Source organism: Condylura cristata, unplaced genomic scaffold (assembly GCF_000260355.1).
Source record: "Condylura cristata isolate star-nosed mole 26May11 unplaced genomic scaffold, ConCri1.0 scaffold00026, whole genome shotgun sequence".
NCBI classification, from domain to species: Eukaryota; Metazoa; Chordata; class Mammalia; order Eulipotyphla; family Talpidae; genus Condylura; species Condylura cristata.
Window position 1 is genome coordinate 1,608,673 of NW_004567127.1, and position 11,843 is coordinate 1,620,515.

Below are 11,843 nucleotides of genomic sequence, written 5' to 3' on the forward strand. Positions count from 1 at the left end.
GCCTTTGGCACACAGCCTTTGCTATTTCACGTTACCCTGAAGAAAGTGTTCTAAAGATGCTTCACTTTACCGACTGGGCCGTATTCCTATCTGACTGGGAGTTCCCTCTGAACTTCAAGTCCATCTTACTGAAATGCTTTACTGCAAGCTGAAGATAACCAGTATGGCAGTGAAAACAGCTGCACACGGGCCGTGTCGGGAGGCCCGTCCCCCCATTGCATGTCCCAGCTCCTCCAGGGCACAGGGAAATCATGCTGGTGTTTTCCAGGTCACACGGGACCTTGGTGGATTCTCTTGGTGGATCTTTTTCTTGGCACATCTCTCTTCTAGTGTGCATTCTAGCCTTCCCTAAGTACCATTCTGGGTGTTCTGGATTCCAGCTCTCCCTGGGTTTCAGGAGCACGTATGTGGGTGAGCTCATGCTTGAAGGGAAACGAGCTACGGCAGTGAGACCGACACCAGCGGCATGGCCCCGCTCCTGCTGAGCCGCGAGAGCGCGCACCTTGGCATCCTCCTGGAGGCCGATGCTGACGCGCCTGTGTGTGCTGTTGCAGGTGAAGAAGGCAGGCAGCCGTCTCATGTTCCTGCTGGTAGACAAGGACACGGACAAGCGCCACAGAGAGCAGCAGCTACCTTTCAACAGAGAAACAGCCAGTGTGAAACTGCTGCCGCACCAGCCCCGGGTCGTGGAGATGAAGCAGGGCAGCAGCGGCTACGGCTTCTACCTGAAGGCCGGCCCGGAACACAAGGGTAAGGCGGCCTGCGTGGCGGCCTGCGTGGCGGCCTGCGTGGCAGCCTGCGTGGCGGCCTGCGTGGCGGTGGCGCTCATCTGGCCTCCGGGTCTGGCTCCGAGTTCTGTTGGACTCCAGCTCCCTACCAGATGCACGAGGGGGCAGTAAAGGCGTCATGGGGTCGGCGCTCACGTCCAGGGGGCCTGATGCTGGCTGTCCCGAATTTCTGCAGCTGGTTGCCTGGTGCAGTCTGGGATCTGGGCAGTAGCACTCTGTTGGTGAATTGGCCCTGTGGGGTGGGGGGGTCCTATTATTTATAGCTTTTATTTGGGGGGTGATGTAAATATCCCTTCAACTGAGTTGAAGCTACTGTCATGGAATGCAAATTTGAGAACTGTGTAGACAGTCCACACGCCACTGATTCTGAGGAGGAGGCGTGGTCCAGATCCAGGATCAGACTGGAGCAGGAGTCTCAGGCCACCAAATTCAGCGAAGAACGGGAAGTCCTGGTCCCTCCCTGGCGGCGCAACAGGTTGAAGTGCAGCACTATGAGGCTGTCCGCAACCACTGCAGCACGAGTTCCATTCTGAGCCGGCCAGGGAGGGACCCCCAGAGTGCGGCAGACCTCTCCTGTCTCCCCACTGCCCCCCTCAGCAGTGTGTTTCAGTACAACCGCCTGTTCTGTTCCCCACTCTGCCTCTGGTGAATCCTCTCACCACCCCACACCTCAGGCCTGTACCCCAGTTCTTGTGTGCAGAAGTAAATCTTAAAGGGAGTCCCCCAGGGCAGGTGCCGGCTCGACAGGAGGCTCGGGTAACCATGCAAATGGTTGCTCACCAGAAGCTGCCGCTTTCAGTATGTACGTTTACACTTAGTAACCAAATATTGATTTGGTTAATATTATATATAAAAAAAGTGCTCAGGGTTTTTGAGAATATAAGGCAATTGGATGGGAGTTTTCCAGTCAAGGGGCCTCCTAGTTAGTAGAGGAAACAGGACTGTGAGCACCACTGAAGCTGGTGCGTGGCGCCCCTGGATAAGGGCTAGGGAGGGGTGGGAATTCAGGGGACCCCTCCTCACTAATGGTCCCGGGGCCTCATGCAGAAGTGGCCCAAGTCAAGGCTTTAGTGCAACTGGGATGGACAAGGAGCTGGAGCCGGGGCCAGGAAAGCCCTTCCAGGAAGACAGGGGTTGTGTGGCCAAGACAGGGCAGTCTGGGCAGCCTGAGCGCATGGACTGGAGAGCAGGAGGGCCGCACCGAGGAGGGCGGGTGCAGCCAGGGAGGACCTTCCGTCCAGGCTAGGGCGCTTGGGCACGCATGGACCTGTCTGCCTGCGGACTTCTTGGGCATCTGTTAACCCTTCAGTTTGGGATCTGTTGACCCTTCTGCTGAGGATGCTATTTTGGTGAGGTTAAGTCAGACACTTAGAAACATCATCCCTGTACCACCTCTTCTTGCTGCCGGAGCAGGCTCTGGGCAGGGCCAGCTGGACAGGTGCTCTCGGGCTTCCTGGACAGGGAGGGACAGCAGCACTGTGTTTGTGTCACTGGGGCCGTGGGCTCCCGCAGAAATGCCGCATTTTTGTTTTACTTCTTGGGTAGGTCAAATCATCAAGGACATAGATTCTGGGAGCCCAGCGGAGGCGGCAGGCCTGAAGAACAATGACCTGGTAGTTGCTGTCAACGGCCAGTCTGTGGAGTCCCTGGACCACGACAGTGTGGTGGACCTGATCAGGAAGGGCGGGGACCAGACATCGCTGCTGGTGGTGGACAAGGAGGCCGAGAGCCTGTACCGACTGGTGAGTGATAGCGCGGCCGTGTGCATGCTACGTCTGTGGCGGTCATGCAAGTCCTTGCGCTCGGCTGAGGCACTACTTTGTTCACACCGGAAGTGGCCTAACAGGTTCCATTAAGGCTGAACCAAAGCGCAGTGTGGTACTGATGTTTCTAAGATATTCTGTTTACAATGTTCAAATATGCAACAGGGTATTGAATATGGTCACTACGCCGTACAGCACAGCCCAGAACTTACCTATGAACTTAGCTGTTGTTTTTGAAGTCTACGTGATGGACACCACACCGTATTTGTCGTTCTCTGACTTATTGCACTTAGCGCAAACCCACCATGCTCTCGAAGTCCACCATGTTGGAGCAAATGGCGAGCACTCATTGTTTTGTGACTGAATAATATTCAGCTGTGTGTGTCTAAAATACCCATTCACCCATCGGTATACACACTTGGGTTATTTCTATGTCTTGGCTACTGTAAATTACGTGGCAATGAACTTGGGGGTGCATTTGTCTTTTTGAATCAGAGTTGTTGTTTTCAGATAAGTACCCAGAAGTGGAATTGGTGGATCATATGGTAGTTAACATTATTAATCTTTTGAGGAATCTCTACTCCGTTTTCCAGTGACGGCACCAATTTACATTCCTACCAACAGTGCAGATTCTCTTTCCTCCACTTTTCTTACTTATTGATAATAGCCGTTGTATCAGGTGTGAGCAGTCACACTGGGGCTTTATTTGCTTGCTGGGGGTGCTTGCTGGTCATCTGTGTGTCTTCTTAGGAATAATGTCTATTAAGATGCTCTGCCGTTCTAAAAACATTTACTTGCTTTTTTTTGCGGCCCAGTTATAAGAGTACTTTCTATATTTTAGGTATTAACCCCTTACCAGATATGAACTAGTATCTTCTTCCATCCCACAGGTTGCCTTTTCACTGTGGGTGATGTATTTTGCTGTGCAGAAGTATTAGCTTGATATAGTCCCACTTGTTTTTCCTTTTGCTGTTAAATCCAAAAATACCATTAAGCTTGGTGTCATGAAGTTTACTGCCTATGTTTTCTTCTAGGTGTTTTATGGGCTCAGGTCTTGCATTCAATTTGTGTATAGTGTAAGAGAGTGGTCTAGTTCCTTTTGTTTGTGGCTTTTCAGCTTTCTCAGCACCAATACTGAAGAGACTTTTCTTAATGGTATATTCTTGGCTCATTTGTCATAAACTGAACATACATATAGGTTCATTTAGGATTCTCTCTTCCGTTCCTTAGATGTGTCTATTTTACTCTAATACCTTACTTATGAGACTTGTATAAAGGTTGAAAGAGTGAACTGGGTAGACAAATGAATGGGCTTCTAGTTAGTGGAAAACCCAGACCTAATGACAGTTGCTACCAGAATGATGCCAACCTCAACAGCTGTCTGGGAGCAAACTCTGTTCCTATCCTAAGCAAGCTTATTATCACATTTGGATGGGGAAGTAAAAAACATTTAACACACATAAGTCATACATAAGACTTAATGTGTGATGAATAGTTAATTTACTGGTATTTAAAATATCTAGTCAACACAGAAAGAATAAAGAAACTAGTAAGCCCAGGTTTCAATAGGCATTCAAGTACAAGATTATCTCAAACGGAAATCATATGAATTCTAAATGATGAGATCTGGTTTTGACAGCTACTGGAAAGACTGAAACTTAATGATACTCTGCCTCTATGCAAAAAGGTAATTTAATGCTTTTGGAGATGACCATATTCGCCTGCTGAGTTGGTTGGACCATGCCGGAATTACTGGTAGCCCTGGCAAACTGCTCTCTGTGCCGGTCTCCTCAGCTGTAGGATGGGGTAGCGATTGGGAAGGAGGCTAGAGGGTGCTTAAAGCATTCAAAATAATGTCTGACCTATCTAACTGTTACTTGTCAAATCAGTATTGTGCTTCGCTCCAAGGGGGGGTAGTTACAAGGTCACCAGGGCAGTGGTTTGGAAGCCTTCAGTTGAGTGTGTAGCTTTAGTAGATTTTGGGGAAGAAATGAGAACACCTTCAAGAATTTGACAAGCTGTATGATAATTTTTAAGGTGAGGGCTATGTAACTTGATTGTGGATCATTTCATCATGTATAGCAAGTCATGTGTACATACCTTAAGTGTAATTCTGTCAATTACACCTCAAAGCTAGAAAAAAATATAGGAAGCAAAATTGACAGAATATACCCAGTAGCTGTATCAGTGTACACTAATTAAATAGCATACACCATTAGCATATACTAGTGGTTCAGTCCTCAATATCAATAATAGGCAGAACATAAGATTCAAGAGAACTTGAACTACACGAGGAACGACTTGACCTCACACGCACAGACATAGACATGTCCCTGGGGCACAGGAAGCACCTCCCCGATGGGCCAACGCAGCTTCAGTGATGTGACGATAGCCAGTTGCACGCCGTTACGCTGAGATGAACGTATTTTATTTGTAAGATAAAAATTATGGTAAAATTATACCTGTATTGTAGAACCTTTCCAACTATACGTATGAAAGGATCAAGCTTATTTTTGAGGCTTTCGTTGCGCAGCCTGACCATGGAGAGCCACACTGTAGGGAGCTAGCTCCTGGCCTAGCGGCGCGGAATCGGCCCGGAGAGCGACGCTTCTGCCGAGTGCAAGCTCTCGGCTGGTGGGAAAGGCCGGGGCCGCCCAGCTGCTGTAAAGCGGATTCTGCTCGGGCCCTACGCCCACTCGGGGCTGGATGAGTGAGTGAAGCTTGTCTTTGTTGGCACCGGAGAACGGTAGACCTACGGCGCCCGTTCTCGTCCTCTCCTCTCTTCCTCCTGAAACTGAGTCCCTCAGGGGGGTGGGGATGGAAGTCGGATCTTTGTGCGAAATCTAAATCTGCCCAGTGAATAGTTCTAGCACCTACTGCACCCGCAAGCATTCGAGTGAACGATGAGCAGAAACTCAGTGTTTGGCATTACTGTGCCCACTCACACTGGCCATCACTGTCGGGTCACTGTCGGGTCACTGTCGGGTCGGCTGGCTTGCCTGTTGGGTGCTTTCGGCAGAGGCATTTCTGCACGCGAGGAGTCACTCGGCTCATTCTTCACATTTTAGAGAAAGGCGGAACATTTGCAAGTGAACGTGGCAAGGTCTGAAGTTTGCTTAGCTGGTTAAGCAGGGCTCTTAGCTGGGGCCATTCGATGAGAGGAAGATGTGGTCTGTGAGAAGAGCAGGGCCCTAACCTAGTGCAGCGGCTGCCGAGCAGTGACCTGGGCAGAGCACACACCGGGCCTCCTTTACCAGCCAGTGCCTGCCGGGTGTCCTGGACACGGTCAGCGGCAACTCAACGGCTGCTCAGAGTCGAGCACAGCCAAGTCAGAGGAAGAAGATTTTACACCAACAGACGGAGACTTCCTGTCTCACTCTCAATGAAACCCAGTCAGCTGAGTTCTTAAATCAAGTCAGATGCACCTTTGCTCAGCACCATCACTCGATGGACTGGAGTTGAGAACTAGGAATATTCCCGGTGGCAAGGAGTGAGGCCAGGCCTGCGACTGACTTCTGTGGCCATGTGTGGGCTTGAAGCAGGGTTTCCCAGGCCTGCTGCTTGGGGGCGTCTGCAGCTCGCTGGAGCAGAGTCTCTGCAGCTGAGGCTCCCTGACCCCCTTCCCGAACAACCAAGATGCTCACACTGTGACGGAGGGGTGACGAGGCTCCTCGCACGACCCGTATGAGGCCTCGCCGCCCTGCCAGTCAGCACTCGGCCTCCTGGCACTGGTCCCACTGAGCCCGCCGGCGTGACAAGTAAGCCTCTAACTTCTGAGTGCTGTCAGATTTCCCTGGGAAATTGCTGGAACAGTCTCTCCTCTCCCTCCCAGCCCCCAGCTGCAACTGTGCAGTGGTTTGGTCTCCTATCTTCAGAGTGGTAAAAGTTATCCTTCACTTTTTCTAGAGAAAGTGTTTCACTTCAGCTCTGAAGACCTTACTGAGGAGCTGGGCAGGGCCCTCAGCGTGAGAAATCGTCCCGTGGGGATTGCTGAGGCCGTTCAGGGCCCTCTCACGCGCACAGGCTGGCTCCTGGAATGCACCAGCAAGCCCACGGGGCTTAGTTTGGGGTCCTCGGACCTCATTCTGCGCCGCTTTCTGCTCGTGTGTGTTTACACCCATGACGCTATCGCCAAGCTCGGTCTCGGTCCTTTTTCTGGTGGGAGAGTAGAGAATCTTACGGCCCACCGCTAGCAGGGTCGGGAAAGGCGTGGAACAGTGCGCCCTTGCCGGTTAAACAGCACGTTTACCCCAGTGGACAACTCACTCACTCACCTCCCCTTGCTCCGAAGGCTCATCTTTCTCCGGTCCTCTATTACCAAAGTCAACAACTGCCCAACGGCTCTGTCAAGGAGGCTCGGGCTGCTGCCTCTGCTCCCGTGGAGGCCTCGTGTCCAGACACTACAGAGGCGGCAGGGGACCACAGGCCCAAACTCTGCAGGCTGGTCAGAGGAGAAAGCGGCTACGGCTTCCACTTAAACGCGGTGCAGGGCCAGCCGGGCTCCTTCATCAAGGAGGTAGGTGACCTGGCCCCGGCGTCCAGGGGCACAGCCGGGTAGCGGCCCCTCTCCCCCGCCCACGAGAGCCTGGTGGGTGCTGAAGCCCTGTCAGGGTCTCACCTGGGCTCAGTGGAGGGTCCCTCTCAGGGTAACTGGTGCAGCCTAAACTCACCTTGTCATCCGTTCTGCCTCTTCAGATGATTCCAGATGCCGTAACTGACACGGCCACCAGGCAGGCAGGTGGCACGACTACCTGGTGGCCCCGTTAGCTTCCTGGCCTTTGGTCTGGGACACCCAGCCCGGCAGGGGTGCACAGAGCGGCTGACCCTGGAGCTTTCAAGCTAGGAGGGAGGGAAGGAGGGAGGGGTACCTGGGAAGCGGGACGCCTTCATCCCGAGGACTGAGAAGGCCCCTCGGCCCGTTAGAATGGAGAATGGAGAATGGAGCCTGTAGGCTTCATAAGCAGGACAGCCTGAGAGTGAATTTCTCAAGGAGAAACAATTACCGGCTCAGAATAAATCCTCAAACTCATGTCCTTTGCGAAGGGCAACCGGCCTGACGTGCCCTTCTCCGTGTCCGGAAGCGCGAGCTCTGGCCCTCTGTTCGCAGGTACAGAAGGACGGCCCGGCCGGCCTGGCCGGGCTGCAGGACGAGGACGTCCTGGTCGAGGTGGACGGGGTGAACGTGCAGGGCGAGGCCTACGAGAAGGTGGTGGAGAGAATCCAGAGCTGCGGGAAGGAAGTCACACTCCTCGTCTGCGGGCAGAAGGCCTACGCGCACTTCCAGGCGAAGGGAATCCCCATCGTGTCCGCCATGGCCGACCCGCTGGACGCCGGCCCGGGCCCCGAGGCGGCCCCGGAGCAGGTGGAGGGCGACGCGCCCGCGCCCAGGGAACGGGTGAGTGGCCGCGCCTTCTTCGAAGGGGCACACCCGCGCAAGCCCACGCGGCCCCATGCCCCAGGAAGGCCGTGTGGACACCTCGGCTGTGAGGCACAGGTGTGTAAGGACAACACGTTTCCTAATTTCCCAGCGGTGACGCTGGCAGCGGCTGTCTATAGGAGAGAAGTTCACTAAAATGACTAGGGAACCACCAGAATCACCCCGATCAGGACTGTCTAAGCCAGGTTCTGGAGCGGCCGTCCATCAGTCTTGGGCAAAAAGATTTCTTTCCTCTGTGCCAATTCCCCTCCTCCGGGACAGGGGTGATGTGTAGGCTTCTTCTCAAGCTTGTGTTAACCGAGATCATGAAAGTACCCCAACAGCTCCTGTTAGACAGTACTGTGTTTTACGTGACCATCAGCTATTCAAGTTTTAGCACTAGGGAAGAAAAAACACAATCTGTATGTATTTACCTTAGGCCAGTTCCTTGGTAATTCTCAGATTTTGTTTTGTTGAATTTCTTTTCATAGATGAACTTAAAGCCCAAGAGTGATTTAGTCAAAGTCTACATGGGATAGAGGATTCTCTTTGTTCCATTATGTTAGCTCTCTCGACCGGTAATGTAACACATGCCGACTCCTAACGGCTGGTCTGTCTGGCTGCTGCAGGAACACGCCTTAGCCTGGGAGCTTATGATCAACACGCACGCACTTCTAGTTCCGAAGTGTGTGGAATCCAAAATCCCGGGGTCACCTTGGTCTTCTCAGGGTGCGGACTGCCCGTTGGTTTCCTGCCTCATGGTAGGAGGGCCAGCGAGCTTGAGGGGCCTATCAGCCCCAAAGGCCTACTTCCTAACACTGCAAGTAATAAACGCTGGGACCGTTCGTTAAAACAGCTCTCTTTAAAAACCTGATTCTTAACGACAGGAAGGCAGGGATAGCACCACACTGGCTCATGAAAAACAGATGTGACAAAAACTGCTAAGCGTGCTGAGTGACAACTGGAGACAGAGTGGGGTGTAGAAGTCCTGTCGCCTGGCTGCGGGCGCCGGCGGCCCAGGAGGCTCAGCGCCTGGTCTCCGCTCCGCTCCCACACGCCGCTTTCTTTTGCACAGGCCCATAGCTCAGCCTCGTGCGCTTCCTCCAGCTCTGAAGACACAGAGATGTGAGCATGAAGAGAGGCTGCGCTGCTGCCACTCTGGGCACCGACGGGAAGCCGCCAGCCGCTCACTAGCTGTTAGAGAAGCGCTCAACGCCAGCCCTGGCTCGCCGCCTCCGCCCGCCCGGCGTCCCGCTGAGGAGAGTTACGGCGGGAGTGATTCTTCCGTGACCCTTCCACGCTTCCACTCAACTGCCGCTGCGTGATGGGGCCTCTTACTTCGACGGGCTGCCTGAGGCCGGAGATGATGCATAAACCTGTACCCTGTGAGAGCTGCTAATTAAAACACCTGAGCAGATAGTAAATTGATGCTTTTGTAAGAATGTGGTCGCTAAAATAAATACTAGCAAAAGTCTCCTGAGTATGTGTGCACCTTCGCTGTCAGGGGCTGTGACCTGAGAAGCGCTCGTCCTGCTCAGCTTTTCAGGCTTTAACCTTTGTTTTGTCTCCAGCGACCCACAACACAGCGGAACGCAGAATTAGACCTCAGTAGTAAAGAGACTTCCTGGTAATCAAATTCAGGATTTTAACTTGCATTCCTTCCTTTTACAGATGAAAAAACTAAGTTCCAGGACAGGGAACTGACTTCACCAGTTAACATCATTCGTTTTTTTACCCCACAGCAGAAAAGGCAGATGGAAAGGAAAAGCCAGGACATTACTGAGTTGAAAGTAATCACAAATAACTCTAAAAGGACACGAAAAGTCACATACTTGACGTCTCCCTTGGCAGGCGGTCTCCGTGCCTTTCAGCACCCCCCCAGGAAAGAACAGGTCACTGCGTGGTTGTTTCGTGGACCGGCGCCCCTCACCCCGCCCACGCTACGCCCCACGAGCAGTGATGCTCTGATGAAACGAATCCGAGGCCGGTACAACCTCTGACTTTAATGGCAGTCGGGGAGCCGCCCGCGGGCCTGGGCCGCACAGCAGCCCTGGCTCCGTCCGCCCCTCCCACTCCTCTCACCGAGTCCCAGCGCCTCCCCCGCCTCCCTTCCCTCCACGCCGCCCCGGCCCGGGGACGCTCCCGGCGGAGCCCCGCTCGGCTCAGGCCCGGCTTCGTGTTGAGGCCGACCGGCTGGCGGGAGGCCGGCGGGGCCGGGGCCGAAGGTGCTGCCCAGCGCTGTTTAAAACACGAGGCGCCGGGCTCCGTTTCTGCCCTTTCACGACAAAGTCCGATGGCGCTGGCCGAGCAGTCGGAGGGGGCAGCAGTCAGGGCGCCATGTGCTTCTCTGGGGCCTGCTTGTGCGCCAGGTACAGGAAGAGTATGCTGGAGAGAGCGCTGACCAGGAAGATGACGTCGAACCAGCGGTGGTAGAAGCTGAACTGCAGCTCGCCGAGGACCTGGGTGATGATGGTGCGGTACTCGGGCGGCATGCTCATGCGGATCAGCAGCACGGAGGACACCAGGTACATGCCCTGCAAGGCGCGCAGGTCGCCGGTGTGGGCGGGCCGAGCAGCCCCACGCCCCCACCCCACGCCGGACTTACCATTATCTGTGCCAACAGCAGGACTATGACGTTGGAGGACTTGCTGCTGGAGATGGCGTAGAAGAACTGTCAGGAGAGGGAGAGGCGGATTCAGGGAGCGCTCACGTCCTCGGCAGGACACTGGGGCGCACGGGCGACCACTCAGTGACGTCCCTCCAGGGCACAGTCCTGAGGCGGCCCCTCGGCCACGGAAGCTCAGGCTGCCGAGGAAGGGCCCAGTGCGTCTCGGCCAGCGGGTGGAGGGCGGTTTAACTCACACTGTCACGCGAGAGAATTCCTGTCCCTGTCCAAGGCTTCCAGAACTGTAACGCATGTGACGTTAGCCCCGCTGGGGAGGTCGGCAGAGGGCCGCCCGGTAATGGCTCCCGGGGCCTCGGCGCGCCCCCGCGCTCCCCCAGAGGCTGCAGCGCCCTGCCCTGCCCTGCGCCTTCTCCTTTCAAACGACTCTCGGACCTCGCCACCCCCACCCGCGGGACGTAACTGACGGCGCTAACTCCGGCGCCTGGCTACGCTGTCACGCGTGGGACACTCCGCTCCGTCTCCTGCACGGGGACCGGCCTCCTCACGCGCTCCCCGACACCAGCCGGGACCTGCAGCTGCCGGCTCGACTCTGGAGGCTGGTGGCGCCGTGGGAGACGTGCCTTCGGCATGTCTTTTAAACACTCACGGCTTCCGTTTGAGATCTCAGACACACTCGCTGCGACCTCCAAGGGGCCATACCTAACCGCGCCCCTTTTAGTTCTGTGCCACAACACACCTTGGTCAGCGTGATGAGCAGCCCCCGGATGGAGGTGACGATGATTATTCCAACCAGAATGAAGGAGATGTGCTGGGACCAGAACTTCACCTGCCAGCCGCAGAGGGAGGAAAAGACACGATTAGATGTCTGTCTGAGAGGCGAAGGCTGAGGAGACACGCCCTCCCGAGGGACGGTGAGGGCCTTCACGGCCCGGCTGACCTCGGAACATCATTTAGGCAAGATGGGAAGCGAGGAGCTCTTAATCAGCAGCCAGGTCCCGAGGACAACAGAAACCCAGTGCAGGGAAGTGACGGGAAACCCCAACATCAGAGCGGAGCTGGTGACGCACGCGACGATCATGCAGTGGGAGCCGTGGGAAGCGGGACTCGAAGGGGACTGGACAGCAGCTCGACTGTTTTCAGTACGTGAGTGACAGAGCCGCAAGGCACTTCACAACCGAAGTACGGCCGTGGGCAAGCAGCCCTCTCCTGCCCGCCCCGGGACGCCCTTTCCGCCTGTACCGCTGCAGAGC

At 54.8% G+C, this 11,843-nt stretch overlaps 2 protein-coding genes across 4 annotated transcripts in view; one reads left to right on the forward strand and one right to left on the reverse strand.

Moving 5' to 3' along the window:
* PDZK1 (PDZ domain containing 1) overlaps positions 1 to 9,483 on the forward strand; it is a 34,477-nt gene extending 24,994 nt beyond the window's left edge. Inside the window, exons 5-10 of the mRNA XM_004689470.2 lie at positions 398 to 446; positions 555 to 750; positions 2,334 to 2,530; positions 6,843 to 7,067; positions 7,659 to 7,946; positions 9,043 to 9,483. Of these exons, the coding sequence (XP_004689527.2) occupies positions 398 to 446; positions 555 to 750; positions 2,334 to 2,530; positions 6,843 to 7,067; positions 7,659 to 7,946; positions 9,043 to 9,096 (1,009 nt within the window). The 3' untranslated portion in view covers positions 9,097 to 9,483. The remainder of the gene's footprint in view (positions 1 to 397; positions 447 to 554; positions 751 to 2,333; positions 2,531 to 6,842; positions 7,068 to 7,658; positions 7,947 to 9,042) is intronic.
* Positions 9,484 to 9,950: 467 nt separating this feature from the next.
* Positions 9,951 to 11,843, reverse strand: part of LOC101635554 (Golgi pH regulator) — a 20,858-nt gene continuing 18,965 nt past the window's right edge. For 2 of the 3 annotated variants that reach the window (XM_012730171.1, XM_004689585.2), the window contains exons 12-14: positions 11,330 to 11,419; positions 10,573 to 10,638; positions 9,951 to 10,501 (exon numbers count right to left, since the gene is read on the reverse strand). In XM_012730171.1, coding sequence (XP_012585625.1) covers positions 10,295 to 10,501; positions 10,573 to 10,638; positions 11,330 to 11,419 — 363 coding nt within the window. In that variant the 3' untranslated portion in view covers positions 9,951 to 10,294. The remainder of the gene's footprint in view (positions 10,502 to 10,572; positions 10,639 to 11,329; positions 11,420 to 11,843) is intronic. The other variant, XM_012730172.1, reaches the window with a different exon arrangement.